The sequence below is a fragment of the Larimichthys crocea genome, chromosome XIV, assembly GCF_000972845.2.
Source record: "Larimichthys crocea isolate SSNF chromosome XIV, L_crocea_2.0, whole genome shotgun sequence".
NCBI lineage: Eukaryota > Metazoa > Chordata > Actinopteri > Sciaenidae > Larimichthys > Larimichthys crocea.
Window position 1 is genome coordinate 2,646,141 of NC_040024.1, and position 24,675 is coordinate 2,670,815.

Sequence of the window (24,675 nt, forward strand, 5' to 3'; positions counted from 1 at the left end):
AGGCGTTGCTGTGAACAAACAAACTATCGCAAATAAAACCACATAGACATCCTGTCAGAGGGGAGGGCGAGGAGGCTCAAAACCACCACGGCTGAGCTCGATGTGAGCGAGCTTGACCAGAGCGGGAACTTTTTTTCTTCTTTTCTTTTTAGTCAGTCGGCTGCAGGACTTGAAAACACATCGCTGTCTTCATGAGCGTTTGAGAGAAACTACTCCAAAGTTGAACAAAGCGGCCGTCCTTTAACCGACAGTGCTCCGTTCGATTTTTTGTTTTCTGATGAGGGATGGGATGTAGGACAGGAAACACATTTGTGAACATTTTGCCAGATTTTATCATAATACATGATCAACATGATGTGTCTCATGTTGTAGAGTGTACTGAATATGTGCTATAATTGCTGAGGTGTTTTTGTCCTGCTCCCAGAGTGAAAGGAGCATAGTCTCGGGGCTGTTCTTTTTTTTCTCCTCCCCTGCCCTCATACTGTATCCCTTCTTTTTCTTCAGCTTTGGCTACCAGACCCTGTCCTGTCTAGACTGGTGTTGCAATTTCGTTGTACTGTACTTGTACTGCTACAATGACAAATAAAGCCTTCATCTAAAACATATGATCTCACTGAGGACGTTTGGCTGCTGACAATAAATATTTTTCTATTCTCTCTATATAAAACCTTCTTGCACAGTGACATGAAATGTTTTGGGGGGTTTTTAAGATATTTTTTTGAGCTTTATTTGATAGAGACACCTTGAAGAGTGACAGGAAATGTGGCGGTGAGAGAGATGGGGAATGACATGCGGGAAAGAGCCACAGGTCGGATTCGAACCTTGGCCTGCCAGCCTTTGTACATGGGGCGGATGCTCCACCGACTGAGCTAAACGACACCCAGTGACATGAAATGTTGCTGTCGTGTCACTGACAGGCATCGTGGCTCTGAAAAAGGACAGCAGCGAGATTTCGATGTCACTTAACCACAACATTACCTCTGAACACACACACGCACGCACTCAGACGCGCACACACACAGTGTGGGTTGAACAAACACCTCACACACTGACCTCTTTAGCAGTTTCTCTGTGCTGCGTTCGCCTTGAACGACTTATCTTTCCGATCATAGCGATCTGGCGGTCACAGTTGTGGTATCCGTAGATTCTGTAGAAAACCTCATGTTTGTCGAGCGTGTGGTATCTACTGCAGGTGGACTGCTGCTCCCTACTGACCGAGAGCTGAACTGCACACAGCAAACTGAACCCAGGCATTTTGAGGCCTGTGGCTGGAATTTAAAGGTTTTGTTCAGCCTGTGAAAACAGTTATGTAATGTTTTCTGTGACTTTAGAGGAAAAACATCCATCACTTTTTTCAAATTTATTTTTTGTTTTTTTATGATAAAAAAATCTACCTTTTTAAAATTGCAGTTAAGCATAAGTAGAATATCAAATGCATCAAAAATACAAAAGTTGATCTCAATAATAATCATAGAAATGACAGCAGCAGCGGTTGGAGGTGCAGAGAGTTTGAGTTTGGGTGAAGCAGCACTTCACTTCATGTCCAACAGTCTGACTCCAGAGTAAATGGTGTCCTCATCTGGGCTCCTCTGTCTGCGGCTCTTGCTTTGCCTCTTTTTGAAGTCCAGCGCTACGTACGGCAGAACATCAAATTCCTCATTCTGTATATACAATAAAGAGCGCTGAATTATTACGAGCAGATGCTGAACTAATTTATTAGTCATGTGATATGTCTCTACATACAGAAGTCATGAATTCAAACACTTGATTTCCTCCCTTTTCCCTGGATAGCAAGTGAAGTTTATTGGTTTTGTCATTGTCTCGAAATAAATGTTGTTGTCCCAAGCAGTGTTGTAATCAAGACCACCTAAGCCGAGACCAAGACCAGAGTGTATCGAGACTGAGACAAGACCAATACTTTAAGGGGCCGAGACCGGGTCAAGACCAAACAGTATATAGTCTACTTAGTTAACTAACATGTTGCTAATATTCACCAAATCTCTTTAGATGAGGTGCTTGGATTTATATACTCTGTTATATGGTATTCTTTTGGACGCTGTTGCAGATTTGCAGACTCTTTGTGGTTTAGGAAGTCACATTTCCTTTGGCTGACATCTCCTCCCACACAGACAAAATCACTGTCTAGGAGTGCGTGTGAAGGAAGGCAGCGACTGTTGAAATGAGTCAAGTTAATAGTTAAAAAAAAAAAGAAAAAGAAAATGCCAAAAGTGAACTAGTTCATATTCATTGTTTTTGCTGCTTCACAAAATGCTGAATTTGATTTGCTGGAGGAACTTTGCAGCTGTTGGCTGTCTTGTGGTTAAACCTCGACCTGAAGTCTCCCTGTCCTCTTTCTAGTTTTCTGTGTCATGTCGATTCTTGATGTATAACTACAGAATGTACACTCCAAAAAATATTTCCGGCACTGCATTTCAGTTACATAGAAAATTTCCATCCATTTGAATTACATAGTTTTATATTAATAAACAAACTTAATATGGTGCAAGTAATGAGATTTATGTAATAGTACTAATTATCAATAATTAGACATTATTAGGTGATAAATAGGAAACACTGGTGATATGCCAGTTGACTTTTGCCGTCTTGACTGGTCTGATCCTGAGAGACCATCAAAAAGTGATCTTGAGACTGGTCTCTAGACCAAGACCCACCTTGGGTACTACGACACTAGTCCCAAGATAACAGAATCATTTTTCTTGAATTAACAATTTTTTTGTAAGTCTGTTTATTTATGAAAATGCTAAATTGCCCGTCTACATGATGTCATCCATTAGTCGTATAGAGATCTGGAGACTAAAAGGCCTCAGTCTGTTGTGTTTAATTTACAAAGAAATGTTAAAAATCATCCAGTTATTTTAGAAAAAAAAAATCATGCAATTAATAGATATTGACAGAACAGAGAAAACAAAAACTTTTTATCATTCTAAAATGTTTGAATCCATGACTGTTTAGGGCTACCGTACTTTAACTCATGCTGGGAGGATTTAGATTGAGCTTACCTGACTGTCAGCGGTGTTTTCTCTGACGCTTGTCTGGGGCTGCAGCCCTGTAATAAATGAGCAGATTGTTTGGTCATTACCTTCCAGTCTTCTGTCAAACTTATTAAAGGGTCACTTCACCCAAAATGATAAACAATGGTACTATTTCTTTAGAAGAAAGTAGTTCTAATGATAACTGTTCACAGTGACGTCTGTCCGTTTATTGTACTGAAGTTTAGACAGAAGTGTCAGTCAAATCTAAGCGAATCAAATATATAACAGAAAATCTTCTTCTCTGTTCAGTATCAGTTCATTTACCTCCAGAATGAAGATGTTTTCCCCTGGAGATTTTGCAGAGCATGCCGATGAGGATGATGTTCAGGATAATGGACACGAGCAGAGCCGCAACCACGCAAAGCGTCAAGGCAGACAAAGTGTCATCATGTTTCTCTGTGGAGACATGAAGTGTAGACTAAGCAGAAAGAAACAATGTGGATTTAGATTTTTTTTTATTTTTTAATATGTGTTGCTCACCTTTAACATCCAGTGCCGTTCCTCTCCCAAACAGAATCTCTCCGCATGAAGCCAGAGCACAGTAGTACGTCCCGGCGTCGGTCAGGCTCACGTTCCTCTTGGACAAACTGTACACACAGCTCTGTGCAGGAGACTCGGCCTCGGAGCTCTTCACACACTGGTTGCTGCTGTTTCTGTGGATATACATGATTCCCAAGTGTGAGTTTGTTGAATCCTTTTTAAACCAGTAAACACTGAGTTGTCCATCACTGGTTCCAGTGTGCACCGTGCAGTTCAGAGTTACAGAACCTCCTGTCTTCACAGAATCGCTCGTCGGCTGCTTGAGGAAAGATCTACGACAAGAATCTGACAAACAGATGTTTTAGAAAGGGTCATGGTATGGAAAATCAAAAGTAATGTAAAAAAAAATATATAGAAATTGTCCAAAATACCTTTTAAAACCAAAAAAGTTCCATTATAAAATTTAGTGGATGTAATTTCGGTGTGACCACAGTAGTACATGGCTGAATCGGAGTCCCGGACATTAGAAATGTTCAGATGGTAGTCTCCAGGATGAAATGAAAACCTTTTGTCGTCTTTAAACGGGTTTTCAAAGATGTTGCTCTTGCGTGAATGCTTGTAAAAGGTGGATATTATTTGAGGAGTCTCCCCTGCAGCCTGCTTGTACCAAGACAGATATTTGACGTTGGTGCTGCCAAAGAAACACGGTAAAGTCACATTGTGGCCAGGGTTGGCGTAGAGCAGAGCACCGTCTGAAACACAGATGGAGATAAATACTTAAAAAAAAAAAAGTGTGAGAGAGTGTCACAAGTCAAGACACAGTAAGATTTACAATTCATTTTGAGTATGAACAATGTACGAAGTGACTTACAGGCTGTAAAGAGAGGAACCAAGAGCAGACACAACAACATCCTTCACTGTCTGATGTCCTTCCAGTGTGATAGTGGTTTCAGTAAACGGGTCAAATACAAAGGCTACACCTGCAGCGGAAAAATGTCTGTATGTAACTCGGGTGGTTATGATTTGTGGGTGTCAATACTTGCGTAAGGAAGGCAGGAGCTTTGACTTGCAACTTTTTGCTGCGCTGGCTTTTCTTTGATTTAGTATCAAGGTAGAAACATTTCCTGCATCGTCCAAACAGTTTTTATATAATCATAAATGTTTTTCAATGCACACAAAAATATCGCATTTTTCTTTTTTAAACAAATGTTGCAGAAATTGAAAGTATTTAAAGCGTTTGCAGTTTTTTTTTTTTTTTTCAGAAACATATTTGGATGTTGACACATTTAAACAAACTGTTGAACCTTTTTTTAATTTGTGAACTTGACTTGACATTGTGTGGGTGTGGTCATAATATTGAGACTGATGTGACTGAACAAAGATCCTGCATCTTTTGTTCATGCGAGTGATGCTTCACAAATCTCCTCTGCTGTATTTGATCAATTGTCCTGAAGATGGCGCCAACAACATTGCATAATTTTTACAGGATCAGGCGTTCACTATAGGCTGATCTGCTGCTTCATGACAAAGCAGCAGAATGTGCGTCGGCCCCAAAACCACTGATGGACTGGAGTTACTGCAGGGTCAGGAGGGAGGACATCACCAAGTTATTGTTTGATCAAGTTTTTTTTTCTTCTAAAATTGAAAATATTATTGAAAATATACATTAACATTAATCCAACACATTATCAGATAAATAAACTATAAAACTATAGGCTGTTGTAGGCCCAGTTTAATACACAATACAATTTTACATATGTAGTAGCTTAGGTTAGGTTATTTGCCCTGAAAAACACTGCAGACCTCTGCAGTAGACACTTCATAAGTTATCTTCATCTAGCCTTGGTTATACAAAAAGATGGGTCAATGGGTCAGTCGAAGGTTCTACAGAAGTTCTGTCTGAATCCTACTTCAGCAAGTGTAATCATCAGGGCCGGCCCGAGGCTTTTAGTGGCCGTAAGTGTAAGATTTCATTTGTGGCCCCACAAATTACACACGCCGCTAATAACTGAATGAACATGCGCATAATAGAGTGACGTCACCTGTAGGAAAACATAGTGAGCATGAGTCAGCATGAGTGACGTCACCCGTAGTTTTGAAGCCGAAAATATGCAATGCTGGCCACCGCCATGTTGGATGTACTGCTTCTTCCAATCTAAATATTGGCATATATAAGACGTAGATCATCGGTGACCTGAGGCCATCTGTAACGGCACGTACCTGTCAATTAAGTGGTCGCACTAATTATGCGCAACTTTGAGTCTTAATATCATCTGAACGGGTGAGTTGAAAATAAATAAATAAATCACCCCCCTCACAGTTGTCATGAGCGGGAAAATTAGTTCTAGAGATTAAAAGCGTTTTCTGAACCAGGCTGTAAACATGTTTATTTCTGCTGTAAAGTTGGATGTTTTAATATAGTGGCTTATGGAGATTGACTCACTCTTGCAGCCTGTCTCTAGTGGCTGCTTGAGGAATTACAGTTTTTAGCAATTTCACATTCGCTTTATTTCTAAGCACCGGAGGTTACCGCGCACACACAGTATAGATGGACAGATCAATCATCATCAGATCTCTTACTTTCTTTTATGGTTGGCAAGTAGTAGGCATATAAACCAGAGGACCTGTCTGACAAATAAGAGGATAACTACCAAAGCATGAGGATGATTTGCACACATGTATCATATTTTCATGAAAGAGGGGCTCTGAGGCTTCACTTTCATATTTGGCTTTAGATTTGTCACATTAAATTATTGAGCACTGAGGAACAATCAGGTTACATTCGTGATTTCATTGAGAATCATGATGAAGTTTCAGGGCGTTTCCGTAACCATAGTAACTCACTGTTACGCCTAAGCAGAGAGATGCTGTGCTGCTGCCTGTAGAGCCGCTGAATGAAGCTGTTTACACAGATATACACAGACAAAGTGCAGACAGGAGTTGTTATTTCACAAATGTAGCACACGACAGAAGATTCTCTGTATCAGTACTGAATCCGTTCTGCTTTTTATATATAGATATATATATAGTATAATATATAATATATATATATATATATATAATATATAATAACCTTAATCAATGAAACTCAAGTCCATGTTTTTACTGATACGCATACCGTGTGTACACACACACACACACACACACACACACACACACACACACACACACACACACACACACACACACACAGTGCTCCTGATGCGCCACAGACAGCGGGAAGCTTAAGGTGAGTCAGGTACTGTCACAACAAAATGTTCAGGCTATTGTTAACTTACTGAAACTAAATGTCTATTTTTTTCAAATTGCAGTGTAGATTGATGGTGAAATGTAGGCTAAATAAGTTACCAATATGTGAGATATAAATAAGTAGGTCATACACTGATAAAATGTGTATTAAACCGATGGTGCGAGGTAAATACAAATGTTTTGAAAGATATTGACCACTGTGAGTGAAGAAGGGCTCCCCCTCCTTACAAAAGCCAATTGAAGCACTGTCTGTGATGCAGTCAAAAGCAGATAACTCATAAGTGATGACGGAGCGTGAGCCTGCAGACAGGACAGAGACAGACAGGCAGCACGGTGCAGCATTTCAGACTATCAGGAGGAAAGCGACAAATATGATCTGTAGGCAGGAGAGATGGGGAAAAGGGTTCACTTCTACAGAGGGTCTGACTATATCATCCTCTGACACAGTTACAAGATAAAATAAAGAAGTCAATATGGACTGGATCACTGTTTTGATAATGGCTTGAAAATTGTCTCAGTCCACAAATATATTACCGTTCCAACTTTCTGTAATGCACAGCACTGATTCTTTGTATTTGTGTTATAGAAAGTGATTTTTACTCTTTATTGCAAAATGCTTGCAGTTCTAGTTTTAGGTTGTGACAGAACTTTGAGAAAGCGACTTTCAGTCTTACAAAAATAACAGAGGGTGTTACTTTTCCTCCTCTCACTGCGCACAGCACAGCATGCACAGACAAGTAGTTACCCTTTCTCTCGCATACAGTACACACCCAAGTACATGCAGCAGTGAAGCAAAAAGCAGAAGGCAGTCAGGGAAGTAAGTCACCAAATGCACATTGTTTTTTTCTCTGTGTCAGAGAGATGTGTCCTCAAAATACATCAATATTATCTTTGATGGACTCTCAGGAGTCTGCACAAAAAAATCTGTCAACAGTAAATGTGTCAGCACCTCAGTGGACCAGCAGGTGTCAGTGTAAACCAAGAACAACCACAGCTCCAGGTTTTTGTGTGTTTCCATCCTCAAACTGGAACCAAACATAAACCTGTGTTTCTTAATGTGTGTGCCATTGATGCAGAAGAAAAACACTGATTGGATTATTTGAGTATGTCTTCATATGTTCCACCATGAGGCAGCTGTACTTGTTCCTATTTTTGTAACTTCTGCTTTGCTTGTTTTCTCTCTTTTGACCTTTCTTAGTTCTCTGGCTGTGGTATTACACAGCACTGTTTTTTATTTGAAATTCTTGACAATACCAAGAAGAGACGACGCAGTTCTTCATTTTGAACTCAGTAGGAGTTTATGAAGAACCTGGCATCAGTGATGACCGTAAAACATTTTAATGACTGTGATCGTTGAGTAATTGATCAAACATGACATCTTGACCTGGCGATGCTGTATCCTCCAGTGGTTTCAGGATAGTGGCAGCAGAGTTAGGGAACAGGAGTGTAGATAACAAGCTCTGTTCTGGCAAAATAATCCAATTTGAATGATCTTATTGCTCAGTGTGGGAACATTAAAGCTCAGCGCTCTTGTAAAAAATGCACACGTTTATTCCTGGCTTCTTTTTGGAGGTTAGAACAAGCTTTAAAATACCTCAATGTTTTTAGATTAGGTGAACAACAAGTGAACAACAAGATAACACTTTTTTTTACTTCTTTCACTTTTTCACCATGAGTGACATTATAGCAATGCTATTAATAAACCTGATGAACCAAATGTCACGCAGATGGTCAGTGTTGTCACTCAATGCTCTGCAACAAAAAACGTGCAACACCTTGAACTGACTTCAGCACAGAACGACATTTATGAAGCCTGTTTTCTATGTAAGAGACACTGTCACCCTGACTAACTTGAAAATACGCGTCCTGCAAATGTTTCCCTTACTGTACATACAAGTCTCCTTAATACATTTTTGCAGAATTCTGCACTTTTTTCATCCTGAATGATGAGTAATGTAACGGACCGAACATTTGAGTGTAGTCAGGGTGTAAAGTTTGCACCTCATAAATAAAAAGTTATCATCACTTTCAAGGCACAAACGTGTGCAGATTAAACACTGATGAATAAACTTTACACAAGGACTTTGTATGACTTTTATTGTTTGTTGCTTTCCTGTTGATTCAGGTCAGTGCATCTGGTGGCATCCTTTTGATGTTCACACTGCCAGTAATGCGGCTTTGACTGTGGTTTGATAAAATGTCAATATCAAAAAGCAACATCGTATGCACAAAAAAAAAAAAATAGTAATCAATACTGCTGACCCCAATCTTAACTCAAATCATTGCACATAAAGCTCTTTAAATTACAACCCTCGTTTTCTCAGAATACCTTTTCAGAAAGCATTAGACCAAACAGTCTTTATTTATCCAGCTAGTGTGACTCTTAAAGGACTTTGTCGAACTTGCTTTCTCTGACACTTCATCTTCTGAGAAAACTTCAAGTTCCCTTTGAGGTTTGTGACTTCCTTTTAACGTAGACGCCCATGAGTGCACATAAAGCAACGTGACATGACAAGAGGCATCATTAGACCTGCTGATCATTAGACTGACTAACAGGTGAGTGATTTACGGGAGATTGTCTGTGTGTGTTTTAATGACGGGTGGTTAAGAGTTAATCTTGCATTATGAGATGAGATTCAACTTTATTGTCATTACACATGTATAAATACAAGGCAACGAAATGCATTATGATCTGTCCATATCATTATCTTTGACTCTTTTAATACTTTTATAACTAATATGCATAGGAAATGTGTGAAATGCTGTCACTCTAATGGTTGGTCTTTAACAAAGGGGCAATTTTAAAATAAGTTACATGTTTGTTTCTTTGCTTTTATAGAACGTGCATCAACAGCACAGTAGTGGTTTGTGGGTGAAATGGCCGTGCGATTGGTCTAGCTAATGATTCTTTCACTCAGGGCTGAAAACAAGTGATATGTGTATGATATGAGCGTAACAAACGTCAGCAGCTGATTCCTCAGATCTTAGTGTTTGTGCATTTCATTGTCAAAACTGTGCGATTTCTAATTCACAGCCACATGCATTATGCTTACTGCAAAGACACTTTTTTAATTTAGCCTTGATTTTAGTGCTTTGAAACTTAACAACACACTGATTTAATACCAAGACAAATAAGATAATAAGATCAGCTCGCACAGTCCTGATCTTGAAATGAAGAGATCATGTGTGAGAATCGAGGATGTGGCAAATGTTAAGATAAGACTGCAAAAAGTGACTGTGGCATCACAGTGGTCGCAAACTGAAACTATATTCTTCTTTCAGCAGCATAACTACTTAGAAACAGACAAAATGTAGGTACTGTAGTACACAAGAGTAAAAAGAAACATGCATGAACAGTTTGCATGCAGAAACCTGCAACTCGGCTACAAATCAACACCTGCATGTTCCCCTGTTTATTCAGTTTCAGATATAAATGGTGTTTGTGCAGCTTTGGATAATGTATTTTAGCCTAAAAGTAGCTTTTTTTTGTGATGTCTCATAGAATTATCTAAATACATATGTAAGCTTTTGTGAGCCATGACACATACTGTACATACTGTATATACATTATAACAACAGACATTTTCAACAAAATGTTCTTTCCACTGTCATACTTTTTTTCAGACTTATAATACTTTTGCTTTTTTGCTTGTGAATTGGGTTTGACATGTCCTAATCTCTGTTGTAGATCTCAACAGTGGGAATCAAAGATTTAACCTCAGGGCATCAGCCGCATACCGCATCAAGATATTTTTAAAATGGTGCACTGTCCAGTCAAGGGAAATATCAGCTTCATCCCATCAAACCAAACAGCAGTCAAGTTTAGCTCTTTGAATCTTTTTACCATTTCCCTCCATGGCATTTTCTCCTCCATCGGCATCATAGAAAACCTCCTCATCCTCGGAGTAGTGGGCTTTCATGTCCGCCGCTCTGTCATCAGCATCTGGATCCTGAACCTCGCAGCCTCTGACCTGCTGGCCACCTCCTCCCTGCCCTTTTTCACCCTCTACATGGCCCGCGGTAACACGTGGACATTGGGCACAACCTTTTGCCGCATCCATTCCTCCATCTTTTTTCTCAACATGTTTGTCAGTGGCTTCCTGCTGGCTGCCATTTCTCTCGACCGCTGCCTGGTGGTGCTGAGACCTGTCTGGGCCCAGAACTACAGGAACGTCAGTCTAGTGGGGAGGATATGTGGGGTGATTTGGGCCTTGGCTGTGTTGTGCACCATCCCCTTCTACATATTCCGCGACACCATCCACCTACCTAATGGCAAGATCTTGTGTTACTACAATTATGCTCGACTCCTCCCTAATGAGCCTTACGACCTGGGATCTTTATGTAAGCAGCGCAAGGAGGCCTTGGCCTTCATGAAGCTCTTTCTGGCCTTCGTGATCCCTCTCCTGATCATCATCCTCAGCTACGTTGCTGTGAATGCTGGCTTGGCACGCAGAGGCTGCAGACGCCCTTTCCGCTTTGTTCGGCTTGTAGTGGCTGTGGTGGTGAGCTTTGTACTCTGCTGGGCCCCGTACCACGTATTCATCATCATCGAGGTGATGTCCTCCCATGGGCATCCTGCACAGAAATTTGCAGGAAAGGTCCTCCCAATCTCAGCTACCATTGGCTTCCTTAACAGTGTCCTTAACCCGGTTCTGTATGTGTTCAGCTGCCCCGACCTGTGCAAGAAGATCAGACATTCTCTGGGTGCGGTGATGGAGAGTGTTCTCGCTGAGGATCTGGCAGAGTTGGCCCGACGCCGCAGCACCATGCGCAGCTCTTTGAGCAACACAGAGGTGGTGTTGAAACCGAGGAATTCTATTATAGCCTTGTGTATGAAAACAGAGGAAGAGGAGAAACAAGAGCAGAATGAACATAATGCTAACCTTCCTCAAGAGAACGACAACCAAATGGAAATTCTCTAATCATGGCCAGGCTTTTTGTTACTTTTAAGTCTTTATTTGAAGCAGACCTAGATAGCAGACAGGAGACCTTTATTTGTGAAGTTGTGTTTGTAGTTTTCTAACAATGTTTTATTTTTCTGATCTCCTCCAGCTTTAATTTGTTGTTGATGCAAAAGCAAAATCATTTATCTCATTTACATGTTCACTTTTTACTTTCAGAGTAATGCATTTTTCAAAGCATCGCTCTCATCAGTACAGCTGCTACTGAGTTTTCATTCCCCTACTGTTGCTTATTGTTTTGAGTTGAACTAACTCAACACTTCCTGTATATAAATTTTTCAAAATAAAACCCATCCAGCTCTGAAACTGCTTACCACTTGAATGCACTGGTCAAGGCTGTTGGATCTGAGTAGAGGTGAGCAAGTAGACCATTGATAACGACAGTATCAGGTTTATACTTGGTCATTTGTTCTGTATCACATTTATTGTCCACAAATTATTATTATTATGTTTGACACAATTAACTTGAATTAAAGGTTTAAACCATTTGGTTTGTAGAATCTACATGTTGCAGGTATGATGTTTTTCTACCAAGCTGGTGTAATTCCTTCTGTTGCTGGCAGGCTTTTATTTTGAAATGTGTGCAGGAAGTGTCATTTCTCATTGAAGGAAACTTAATTGTTTCGGCAGAGTCAATCCACTGGACTTTGTTGTACTGATGCAGAGTGTGTTGTGGCATGGGGCAGTGCTGTACATTACGCTCATCATTCCATCCCTCCTTAACATTTTCTGCCTGGTCCTTATTATCAGCAGGACTTTATTTGTCTGTGCTCTCCAGCTATTCTGACTATTCTGAACCCTGGATTTTCTCGATTTTATTTTGAAATGTATGTGTATGTATCTTACCAGTATTATTACAGCATAAATTGTTATATTCAATAATTTAGTCATCATTATTATACAGTGTGATTTTTTTTTTTTTTTTTTTTACTTGCCTTTACAAGCCTTTACATGCCTGATTGATTTCTATTGTATATCTGGTCGAAGTGATTGCTTCTTTTTAGTGTGTTGCTTTGGAAAAAAAGTTTGAACTAGAGATGTTTCTCATTCGATGTTGTCAGTAGCTCTGGTAACTAACACAAGCACATTTTTGGAAATGGAGTACTGTATCTTCTCTCTATTTGGCTATTCTATTTCTATTGATTGTTATTATATTCTATTTCTATTTCTATTCTATTTCTATTGTTATTTTTTATAAATTCACCCCTCGTACTTACAATACAAAACAAATGTCTCAAATGTTGCATTGTGTGTCTGTTTCTCTGTCCATGTAACATCTATACCATGTAATACTGTGATGCAATAATAAAAAAGAAAAAAAAGAGAAAAGCACTGTTTCCGTAGTGATTCACACTGTATTTTTTATAAATGAGTGACAGCAAACAAGTGATGAAACATGACAGTTTAAGTGTTGTAAACATGTAACAGTTAAAAAAAGAAAAAAACTTGTAGAAAAATTGTACATTGTCCACACTGGTTCATTTTCACACATTGGCCAGACTCGTCAAAATAAACAAATCTAGTAAAAAGATGAATTGAGGAAATGAAATTGTAGTTTATTTGGCTTCATTTGACACTGATGTCACAAACAACTTTTCATGTTTCTACTCCATTATATATGTGCTGTGCTGATTTTAGGTGAGCAACTGTTTAAGTCTTTGCACTTTGAGATGTGTGTGCTACACACAAATGTTTCCATTTTCATCTTATTCTGAAACAGTATGCATCACCATGCGAAACTAAAACTGAATGAGTGGAACTCTTTCAGCTCAGAAGGTTGAAAACACACACACACACACACACACACACACACACACACACACGAACACAAATGAATGTATTTACTGAGAGTTGAAACTCACTGCACTGAAACTGGTAGCTCTGGTACTGAGAGTGATCTTTTTACGAGTGTTTTGCCCCCTTCCCAGACAGGACAGGGATCTTTGCAGCTCTAGTCGGGCATCAGAGCACAGGAAGATGTAGAAGAGGGGATCCAGCAGGGTGTTGAGGCTGGTCAGACCGTAACATAGGCGATAGATGAAGAAAATGGAACGCTCCAATCCACATGGCTCATTAGTCAGCAGCAAGGACACAAATCTGTATCCACACACAAGGTGATAGGGTCCAAACACAACAATGAAGTTGACGGTGATCACGACTAGAATGCCCACGATTTTGTGCCGCTCGTGATCAGAGAGGGAAGGAGATCTCCGGAGTGTCACCCCAATGTGGGCTGAGGTGTAGCTAAGGGAGGAAGCAGAGTTGAACATAAGAACTCAGCCTGTCAATCATCAGAACATACAAAGTGGTAGGCTAAAAGATAAATATTCTCGCTGGGTTCTTGGGGTTAACTCACCCTAGTATGGCACATGGCAACAGAAATCCGAGGGCCACAGTGGTGATCTTGAAGTAGGCATATGCAGGGCTGACGGGGTATTTCTCCAGACACAGCAGTCTGTCAGAGTCAAACACTGATGGCAGCAGCCCACTCAGGCAGAACAGGAAGGTGAGTGTCCAAACTACAACCCCAGCCACCGCTGCCACCCTGACAGTCCGCACCCTGCGGCTGCTCAGTGGGTAGACAATGGCCAGAAAGCGGTCCAGCGCTATCAGGCACAGGAACATGACGCTGGCGTAGACGTTAACGTAAAACACGTAACCCACCAGCTCACAGGTAAGCTGGCCATAGGGCCAACGGTGTGCACCTTGGAGATAAAGTATCCACAGTGGCAGGGTCAGGAGCTGCAGGAGATCTGACAGCAGCAGGTTGAGGATGTAGACGAGCTGGCAGCCTCCACTGCCTGAGCGGCCTAGATGATACAGTCCCCAGAGAGACAGCAGGTTGCTGGGGAGACCCAACGAAAAGATCAGGCCATAGATGCAGGTTAGGCTAAATGTGTCCGTGTCCAAGGGGAGGTTGCAACTGTCATTGGACATGTCTCTTTTGGTCAAGCACCTGACATGGGAAACTAGAGGTGACCTTACTCAGGATGATGAGTTGGAGTAGAAATACCCATTCATTCACTCAAAGCAAAAGCACAAACAAGCTGAGAAGTCTCAGTCGTTATTAGTTTGACGCATCCACTTGTCGTTTGTCCATTGTGTAATATTCATAAATGCATTCTCTTGGGGAAAAGGTCAGGTTCAGATTTAGTCCGTCAGTCAACCAGTCTTCAAAGCATCCAGAATCCATCAGGGGAAACAAACACCTGCAAAGGCACAAAACAAGAGCATTCTCAAATGGTTTAGTCTCAGCAGGTACATGAGCAGATAGACCATAAAATTCAAACCGAGACTTTCCACTCACCTCTTGAAGCAGCGAGACCGACTTTGTTCCGCAAAAAAAGTGCTGCACGCTCTGCAGCTGGGTGACCTGTACTCAAGAAATGCTGGGAACACGGTGTCTCGACCAAGCCTCGTCCATTCTGTGATCGTTTCCTCCACAGGAAACCAACTTCTCCAGCTTTAAAGGCAACATCCTGAGCCAGGAGAACGCCTTTCTGCCCCAGAACAAAAACATACACTCTCTCTTTCTCTCTGTCTCTACTACTCCAGCAGCAGACAGGATGATTGAAGTGGAGGGTGGTGTGAGGGGAGGAACTGATGTAGGGTGTCCACTAATGCCCTTTAGATTGTTGGTTGCTGGCTGCGTGCCATGAAACACATTAACCCTTCAGCTATGCTGTCTTTAAACATGCTTTTCATCACATCTGAGTATTGTTTTTACTATGTAAGCATGCAGACTGAAAGAATAGGTTTCCCCAGAATACATTTTTTGTGTGTGTTTGTTAGGGGTTAGGGTTGGGGTTAGTTGTAGTATTGGGGTTGCATTTCATGCATGCAATGAGAGGGAAATAAAATACATATTCTCTAATCTGAAAATGACTCATTTCATTTATATTCATTTCTAGTCAGTAAACATGTATAATATACCCAGGGTGAACTTTCCTCATGCACCACTGGGAGAAAGAAATCTTACACAATTGTTTTGGGAAGAATGGGTACGTTGAGACAATGGGTGTAAGGCAATATTTTTACCACAGGCTTTCAAAGGGAGGAGGGTCAAATCACTCACTTTGTTTCCTTTAAAATGTCACCAACCTCTGATTTATTCAATAATCCAAGATTGTAACTAATAAACTGACTAGTCCCCTGAGACATTACTACCAGCATGCTGCTTAGACAGACATTCAGCTCCAAGGGGAAATGTCTCTTGAGGCAGTGTGATAAGTTGTTCCTGGCTTGTTCCTGTTTTCTGCTGGAATTTCATCTTGTCATGGAATAAGGGGTTGTAGCCTGCATACTGTGTGCTCATAGAAAGATGGGGACGAAGCTATTGCCATATGAACTTTGCCAGCATTGAACCCCCAGCAATCTGAGATATGGGGGGTATTAGAATCTGGGACAAACAAGATCAGAGATTTGATTCTTCAGTCTGAGTTCTTCAAATTGAAAATCAAACAGGAAGCTGCTATGTGAAATCAAAAAACCTCATTTCGACACTGACTGTTGAAATATGCTGTGTGAAAATAGAGCAAATGTCTGACTATTCACCTGTCAGAGCAGTAGCAAGGGCAAAGAAACAAGGCTATGTAGTTATCTGAACACTTTAATATGCTCGAGGGCTTACCACAATGCCTGTCAGTATCTACTTGTTCAGTCCTTTGCTGACCTGCTTGAGAAAAAAGGCATGAAGTTGCAACCTGAAACTCACATTTGTTTCAATCAATGTAAAATACTGTTTTTTTTAACCATACAGTATGTGCTCTGGGCATACAGCATGTATTTTGTGCATTCCAGTACTTCATCAGTTAGTAAGTCATTGAACAAACGTGTTTATTTATTTCTTCTTCTTCTTCACATTCTTTCTGAATGTGTACAGGTGAGATTAAACTCCGGTTATGTAAAAGCATTTTACAGTAATAAACATCTTCAGGTCTGCCATAGTGTTGCAGTGTAGCACACAAGCTTGTGCAGCCTGACCTTGTGGTGTACAAGCTCTGCTTTCAATAGATCTCACGATAAGACTCCTCATGCTAGCGATTCGAATTGGTTTAAAGGTGTACACTAGCATTCATATATCGGGTCTGACATACATGCTTATACACATTTAAAGAGTGACGACAAATCATTGTAGGTTATTAAGTACATATCTTGGTATGTAAGACAAAGTTACTGACGTGCAACTACACAGAAAGAATGTCTGTGTTACATGTGTTACATGTCAGCATTTTCTGAGGGAGACTTACAAAAGAGAGAGTAAATGCAGTGCTTGCTCTTCTTGAGGGTTTAAAATGACTCTGTCAGCTCTCTGTACGTTTCTCTTCATGCAAAGTGGCAAACAGTAAGGCGTCGACACCGAAGATAATGATCTGTGAGGTTTTGTGCATCAGAAACATGAGATCTTTGATAAAGCACCTGACATCATGTGATGTTACTGCCAGGCAAATATATCCGTCGTTTGATTTAGATTTCATGCAAATTATTACTTTAGAGCCACAAGGATTACGTTGCAGCCACAAAATGGGCGACAACATAATCCCTGCATGCAAATGCACACTGTCGAAATACGTCAAGGCGAGGCCTCTTCTCTAAGCTATTGCTCCTACATCTCTGACAACAATTCTATTGTAAGATTCTCTGCATGTAAAAGAAACATTTCACACACACACTGATTAATACCTTTATTTTCTGGAAAATGTAAAAATATGAGGCTGAAGTGTTGCAGTCACGAAGCATGAGTAATTTTCTAATGACTTTTCACTTTCATTTTTCTCCTGGATCGTCGGCAGCACAGAATCCTACAGACTAAGACTGAAGCCCAGACAAAGGCTCCGATGAGGGCCATAAATACAACAGCCACATCTACGCAGTAGTAGGAGTACCAAGGCAGACTGAAACCTGCTGACTGCAGATGGGCTGCTCCTTTATTCCTGATGACATACTCAATCCAAAAGATGGCTGTGTCCATAGGAGACATCGGCTGGTTGTGGTGTAGCTGTGAGAGATGCTGTATGTTGTTACGGTATGAGGGAGTATCCAGGATGTCCTTTAAAGCCTCCAGGAAGTTTTCTTTGGTGAGTGACTTGGCCTCCACCACCCGAGCTGCCCCACGCACCTTCAGCCTGTGTACGTTGTCAAACTGGTCAAAGAGGAGAGGCAGGCCCAAAACCGGAACGCCGTGGTAAATGGCCTCATACATGCCGTTGGTGCCTCCATGGGCGACAAAGGCACGAGTCTTGGGGTGTCCTAGGAGGTCTTTCTGAGGTAGCCACTTCAACAGCAGAGTGTTGTTTCCCAGGGATGAAGGCTTTTCACCCACAAACCTCCACACTACCTTCTGAGGGAGCTGAGCAAATGCAGCAGCAATGGACTCTGTGACCTCAGGAGGCAGGGCTGACACGATCGTCCCCAGAGACATGACCACCACCCCATGCTCACCAGAGCTCTGCATGAAGGCCTCCAACTCATCAGAGAGGGGACTGGCCTTCTTGCACTGGAAACCCCCTATGTAGACCACATTGGGCATGGTGGGCCGAGGGAACTCAAAGACAAAATTTGTCCTCACCAGCCATATGTCAGCTGCATACTGCAAAGACAGCAAGTCAGTTCCAGGAGGGAAGTGACGCTGGAACAGATCTGAGTAGGCAGAGTTAATCACTACATGAAATTCAACGACACTATAGAGATGATGTAACATATTCTTGATCCTTTCCAGAAAAGTCATCTGATCACCAAGTTCACTTCCTGACACAGGGACATAGGAGACAGGGGAGGGAGCTATGGTGAGATGGCCCTCCCCACTATTAACCCAGCGCACATTGAAAACCATCGGCAGCTTGAGGTAACCACCCAGAAGAACTCCTAGAGTCAGAGCAGGGTCCGTTAACATTAAGTCAAACTCAGCATCTTGCAGTCTTTTAATAAAAACAGGGTCATCTAACATTTTAGCCGCCATTCTGGCAAGGATCTTATGCCCTTTCTCCAACATGGATGTGATCAAGTGCTGTTGGCTAAAGGTGCGCATGAAACTCGGTGCCCTGCGGCATTCGATAACATTTAGGAGCATTTTATTGTAGTAGTTCATGTCTGACTCATCCTCCAGCGTGGAAACATTGATAGAAGTATAAATCGAAGAGTTACTGGGGATGTACCAGCTCTTGTCAGAGCGTAGCACAGTTATGATGTGGCCTCTGGTGTGCAGCTCTCGGAGCAGCACCTCCATGTTGACCCAGTGGCTGCCATCAACGGGCACTACCAGAATTTTGCTTCCACTACTACAAGTGGGCCTGAGTAACAGGAAGCAGAGTCCTGTCAGGAGTATATGGATCATGCTGGATATTCCCTGTGAGAAACAACAGATAGAAATGGTTAGATGTGTAACACCTAAAAGCTTCAGGGTATGGCTCATGTGTTTGTCTAATGTGATGTCACCACTCTCAATTTTCAATGGAACGCAGGCAACACAAAGCCGAATAAATACAATACAGCGGAGGGCCAAGTGGTTAAGTCTTAGCCTACTGTGGATAAATGTCTGTGCATGATCATTATTATAGTTTATTTGGTAACACTTTATTTGAAGGGGTGTTCATAAGACTGACATGACATTGTCATAACTATGACATGACACTTGTCATGAACATTAATGAATGTCAATGACTGCTGTCATTAAGTGTCATGCGGTTTCTTATGTCATCTTTTACTGTCAACTTGACATTGTTTGGGGTGTCTTTGTTATGACAACTTGACATTTACCAAGATGACATAGGCTGACCATGTTTTGTCATGAACTTGACTTAACCAAGAGCACTTAGTGTAAATACTTTGTCATGACAACTTGACATTAAGCAAAACCACATAGCTGAGAAGTGTCTTTGTCATGACAACTTGACATTAACCGCTGACCTGCAGGTGACTTTGCTTCAGCCTTGCACCAGCCCACTCACTAGTGGACCTGTGGCGCCTAGGACTGGGGTGGAGACACACTAGGGGTAAAAAACCAGGGTGCTCTCTTTGCCTTGGGAGGGAAAGCTTACTAACCTACTTACAGCACAGCTACCAACTGGCTTCGTTACACAAGACAACTTACACTGTCACTTTCAGCATCTCCTTCGTGGCAGGACCAACAGTTAAAACTTGTTTATTCATTCTCTGGCTTTGTATCAACATGATACTTCACGTCCATGTCATTGCCTATCTTTAGACCATCATGAATCGGACTTTGCCTGTCATTACACCATCATGCATGCTACTGCTGTCATTGTGTCATAAGCAATTTCTTTGAGCTCAAGTAAAGTGGTACACTTGGACTATTCTTAATATGTCATTAAGTGACGCTACACAGTAAGATCCCAACAACATGATGTTACACTTGTCATTACACCATCATGAATGTGACTTTGCCCGTCATGACATCCTTATGAATGTGTCATAAGCATTTTCTTTGAGCCCAAGTAAGTAGTACACCTTTGGACTACTCATTAATTGTCATGAGTGTTACTACCCCATAGGATCCTTTACCAACACCAACATGTGTGTTCTTACCTGCTATGACACCATCAGATTGTCATAAACTTCAAGTAAACTGGTACAATATGGACAACTACAAAATTTCTAAGAAATTTTGAGTGTGCCTGACTCTGGCCCGTCGTCCCCATGCATTATTTGACACTGCTCATCAAATTCAGTACTAGAAAAGAAATTTTGAGGTGACGAGTGGGCTGTTGCTGGGGGTCTGTATTCAAAAAGCACACCTCAAACAGTCATTTTTAACATGTTTATTTAGACACAGGAGCAGCTAGCGCTTACATGCTAGCAATTAGCATTAGCATTTTTAGCTAGCAGTTAGCATGTTAGCATTAGCATGTTAGCGCTGACGGGCTAGCAGTTAACATTAGTGTAACCCTTCTGAAGCAGAAAAGTATTAGTAATGATAATAATAACTTGAACTAATGGCCAGAATAAGAAAAAAGAAGATTTAAATTCGGCTACGGAGCCCAGGTGTAACCAACCCTGCACATGAACGACACGACACTGTGGCTCTTTTTGTTAATGAGAACAATGCCTCCCCTATTTAATATGAAGCTGGGGAGAATAATAAACCACATGAAATACATACAACAGCTTACCCGGGTAGGTATAGAAAAATAAAAATAACAAAAAAAAATGTTTCGCAGCTGCGCGTGTTTTTTTTGTTCTGTTCAATTCACTAATATGCACCCTTTAGGTGTCAGTCCAGCCACAGATTGTGGGGGTGTGTGTGGTATGTGTAAAAGTGAGCAAAAGAATTCAATTCCGGGTGTACGTCTACGACCCAGGGTCGGCTGCCATCAGCGTCTCTCCTGGCTCGTCCTCCAGACAGGCTCTCGATCCAAGGGGGTCCTCAAAAAACCTGACCACATAAGTGGATCAGAACATATTTCTTCAATTTCTCAGATCTTAAACTATGAATCACTTTAAATTGTCTCTAACGTAGAGATAAGTGCTAACTAAACTGTATTGCAAAAAAGACACAATTTCTCAGAAGCAAAAGGTAAATAATTATAAAGTTATTATGATACCATGATTATTTTTCTAACAGTACCATCACTATATATATGCTATTTACAAGCAATTAACATATTAATTATCACAAATAACCAAAATGTAAACTTTGTAATGTTCACAGTAAGAAACCATAAATAATGTGCTTAAAATAACAAATATGATCACAGTCACACAACATAGCACACCATAACTCAAGTTAAAGCTAGCAAAATTGTTACATCCGAGCTTCTTCATCAATACTTGGTGTGACTAGCAGTGCTGATTGCCCGGAGCTAGCGCTCCGATATTAGCATTGAGGCTAGTGGTTAGCTCACGGGCTTAGCCGTTTGCTTGTGCATTGCGTTTTAGCATTTAGCATAGCACCAGCCGGACGATCTCTCACCGCTGCTTTCACCCGAGCGAATCCTCCAACTGCACTCCTGCAGGTCGTGGTCGTCCGGGGAGATTCCTCCGTTGGTTTTTTCTCCAGTTTTTATCCTTTTTTCCAGTTTATCCATTTTCTGTTTCTTCCGTCCTGACATTAGACCGTGTCCAGACATGCTTCCTTTGCTCCTTCTAGAGGCTTTAGCGAAAAGTGAACCTGCGTCAGGTGGTTTTACAGACTGCATCTGCTCCTCTGACTGTATGACAGACCGGGACCACAACTCATCCCTTTCAAATTAAAGTTCCCCTAGTTTTTTCCACATGAATAACCACAAATACTATTTTCTTCATGAATTTGACGTCTTTTAACTCACATATTCTCCTTTTTTTGATATGAAATTAAAACATTTTTAAACCATTTTTTGCTTAATTATCTGTCTGTCTGTTTTTAATGCACATGAAATATAACTTTTTAATGCACATGTTTTTTTTTCTTGGTTACACCAGCATGTTAGCATTAGCATGTTAGCATTTGCATGTTAACGCTGATGCACTAGCAGCTGTGCTGTAGTAGGTTAGTAAGCTTTCCTCCCCAGGGCCCAAGGGAGAGCACCCTGGTTTTTACCCACAGTGTCTCCACCCCAGTCCTAGGCGCTCACAGGTCCAAGCTAGTGAGTGGCTGGTGCAAGGCTGAAGCGAAGTCACCTGCAGGTCATGCTGGTTAATGTCAAGTTGTCATGACAAAGACACTTCTTAGCTATGTGGTTTGCTTAATGTCAAGTTGTCATGACAAAGTATTTACTGACAAGTGCTCTTGGTTAATGTCAAGTTGTCATGACAAAGACATGGTCAGCCTATGTCATCTTGGTAAATGTCAAGTTGTCATAACAAAGACACCCCAAACATGTACAGTTGACAGTAAAAGATGACATAAGAAACCGCATGACACTTAATGACAGCAGTCATTGACATTCATTAATGTTCATGACAAGTGTCATGTCATAGTTATGACAATGTCATGTCAGTCTTATGAACACCCCTTCAAATAAAGTGTTACCGTTTATTTTGTATGTTTCTCACCTCTGAGGTTACTTACAGAAGTGTTGCTTTGCAAATTTTCGAAACCACAAAGCTACAGCTTGCCAGTGTAGACATGAGTAAGAGGTGATGTTTGCTTTGCAGTGTTTTTCTTGTTCCTTCCCTACTTTAGCCACACCACTGATCATGTAAACAGTGATTAAAAATTACCGTTCATGTTTAAAAATAATCTCACAATCTCGGTGGATTATCAGGATATGTAACAACAGCCTCATCCAAGTCTCGGAACCTTCGAGCAGTATCTATCCTCCTAAAATCCAACAACGCTTTCCGTTTTTTTCGTTTTAAAACACTTAACTAGCAGCTGTGTCTCCAAATGAAATGGAACTGAAGGCACCCACTCCACTGAGCGGAGCCGACACAATGCAAGGCGACGTAAAAAAACATAAACATGTTCATTAACGTTAGGAAGAACATACGCCATATTTATAATAGCGAGTTTAAAAACGTGAGTCCATATTGACAGCGAGTTATGCTGTCTGTAACTTTAGCTCCAGGAAATTATAAAATGCTGTGTTCATTTAATTCACAGCTCACAGTGAATTAAATTAACACACACACACACAAGAACATACACTCATTTTCTCAAAGAGGCACTCCTCTCACTCACACAGGCACACTTTCTATGTACGAACGATCATTTGTTCATTTAAAACTCTTTCTGTGCCAATTGCTTGCCCCTTTAATGTGAAAGTTTCATTAGGTTTCATTCATTAAGAATATCGGGATAATATCATTAACCGTGATAATTTGGTCACTATAATCGAGATATCAAATTTTCCATATTGTTACATCTCTACTGCTACTATATAGAAATAGTCACATATAAATATTCTGAACCGTTGTTGTTATGCATGCTGACAGCATGTTCATCAGCTGCAGAGACTGAAACTAAACTTTTATCCCGCCCTGCTTGTTAAGACATTTACATGTATACATTTTATTTCTTGTAAAAAATGACTCACCTTGCTATTCTTCTATTCATCAGAATCCAGCAGTTTGCCTCGAGCTCCAGATCCTGAGTTAGCCAGAATACTATGTGTTACGTGTCCACATCTATACAGGTTAACCTCTACACACACACAGGACTACCAGAGCAAAGTCCAGTAGGTGAACTACAGAGCACTCATAAAGGTTTATGCCTTATGCATAAACCTTTATGTCTAATTAAGAGCAAGGGTCAGCAGTGTTAAAAGCAGGGTAAGTTAGTGCACGTTAAATCTGGATTTGTAATTTCATGTGCTGTAGGCGACTTTTTGTGTTTGTTTTAAATGTGTCAAGTCATTTCAGTAGTCTTTGTCTTTCCCTTTACGTGTCCACTCATTCAAGAGAATCAGTACAAGAGAAAGTTTTGATGGATTTAAATGCTGAAATGCTAACAAATTAAACTCTTTGCCCAATGCAAAGGTACTGATTATTTAATCTCCAGCTCAGCTCTAAATTGAAGCTTGTTTCTTAAAGATTCCTATCAAAGGGGTCACAGGTAATGCACAGACTTTACAATCCTCTGGTGAGGAAACTTCAGGGAGAGCCAGGCAAAACTCCAAAGTGGGACACAGTCAGAGCGTGTGAGACGGGAGTGGCAGGGAAAGAGGGAAGAAGGAAGCAGCGAGGTCACACAGCGGAGGGAAAATAGAGTGAGGATTGGCGATTACAATAACTGCACGAATCGGTGCTCAACAGTCGTATCAGTGAACCGCAGCCTTCCCCTCCTCTCCTCTGCCCCTGTGAAGTTATATAAACCTGAGCCAGGGAACAACAGTCGGCTCGAGGTAACAGCATGCTGCTTGTGGCTTATGTAGCTCGAGAGTTCACGGGTAACACAAATATATATGTTCAACAAAGTGACACAGCTGAAAAGGAATGCTAATATTGATTTAAGTAGAAGTAGAGAGGACTGATTCTGTAGCTGCTTTACAGCCTAA

At 41.0% G+C, this 24,675-nt stretch overlaps 4 protein-coding genes across 6 annotated transcripts in view; 1 reads left to right on the top strand and 3 right to left on the bottom strand.

Moving 5' to 3' along the window:
- Window positions 1-13,486, top strand: part of LOC104937123 (prostaglandin D2 receptor 2) — a 170,862-nt gene extending 157,376 nt beyond the window's left edge. For 2 of the 3 annotated variants that reach the window (XM_027287944.1, XM_027287945.1), the window contains exon 2: window positions 10,471-13,486. In XM_027287944.1, the coding sequence (XP_027143745.1) occupies window positions 10,541-11,704 (1,164 nt within the window). In that variant the 5' untranslated portion in view covers window positions 10,471-10,540 and the 3' untranslated portion in view covers window positions 11,705-13,486. Of the gene's footprint in view, window positions 1-8,941; window positions 9,339-10,470 lie in introns of those variants that run through there. The other variant, XM_010753276.3, reaches the window with a different exon arrangement.
- Window positions 908-4,658, bottom strand: LOC104937124 (uncharacterized). The gene is made up of 7 exons (XM_027288159.1): window positions 4,405-4,658; window positions 3,965-4,285; window positions 3,534-3,878; window positions 3,318-3,449; window positions 3,021-3,067; window positions 1,054-1,221; window positions 908-928 (listed from the first exon to the last, which is right to left on the bottom strand). The coding sequence occupies exons 1-7, from the start codon at window positions 4,442-4,444 to the stop codon at window positions 908-910; spliced, it is 1,074 nt and encodes a 357-aa protein (XP_027143960.1). The 5' UTR covers window positions 4,445-4,658.
- Window positions 13,487-13,569: 83 nt separating the features above from the next.
- On the bottom strand, window positions 13,570-15,769 carry si:dkey-165a24.9 (G-protein coupled receptor 4). Its single transcript, XM_019265978.2, has 3 exons — window positions 15,051-15,769; window positions 14,100-14,952; window positions 13,570-13,987 (listed from the first exon to the last, which is right to left on the bottom strand). Exons 2-3 carry the CDS (start codon window positions 14,678-14,680, stop codon window positions 13,585-13,587), a joined length of 984 nt encoding a protein of 327 aa, XP_019121523.2. The 5' UTR covers window positions 14,681-14,952; window positions 15,051-15,769; the 3' UTR covers window positions 13,570-13,584.
- Window positions 15,770-16,586: 817 nt separating this feature from the next.
- LOC104937119 (UDP-glucuronosyltransferase 2B15) lies at window positions 16,587-23,814 on the bottom strand. The gene is made up of 2 exons (XM_074527731.1): window positions 23,716-23,814; window positions 16,587-19,088 (listed from the first exon to the last, which is right to left on the bottom strand). Exon 2 carries the CDS (start codon window positions 19,074-19,076, stop codon window positions 17,493-17,495), a length of 1,584 nt encoding a protein of 527 aa, XP_074383832.1. The 5' UTR covers window positions 19,077-19,088; window positions 23,716-23,814; the 3' UTR covers window positions 16,587-17,492.
- Between the last annotated feature and the right edge of the window lie 861 nt (window positions 23,815-24,675).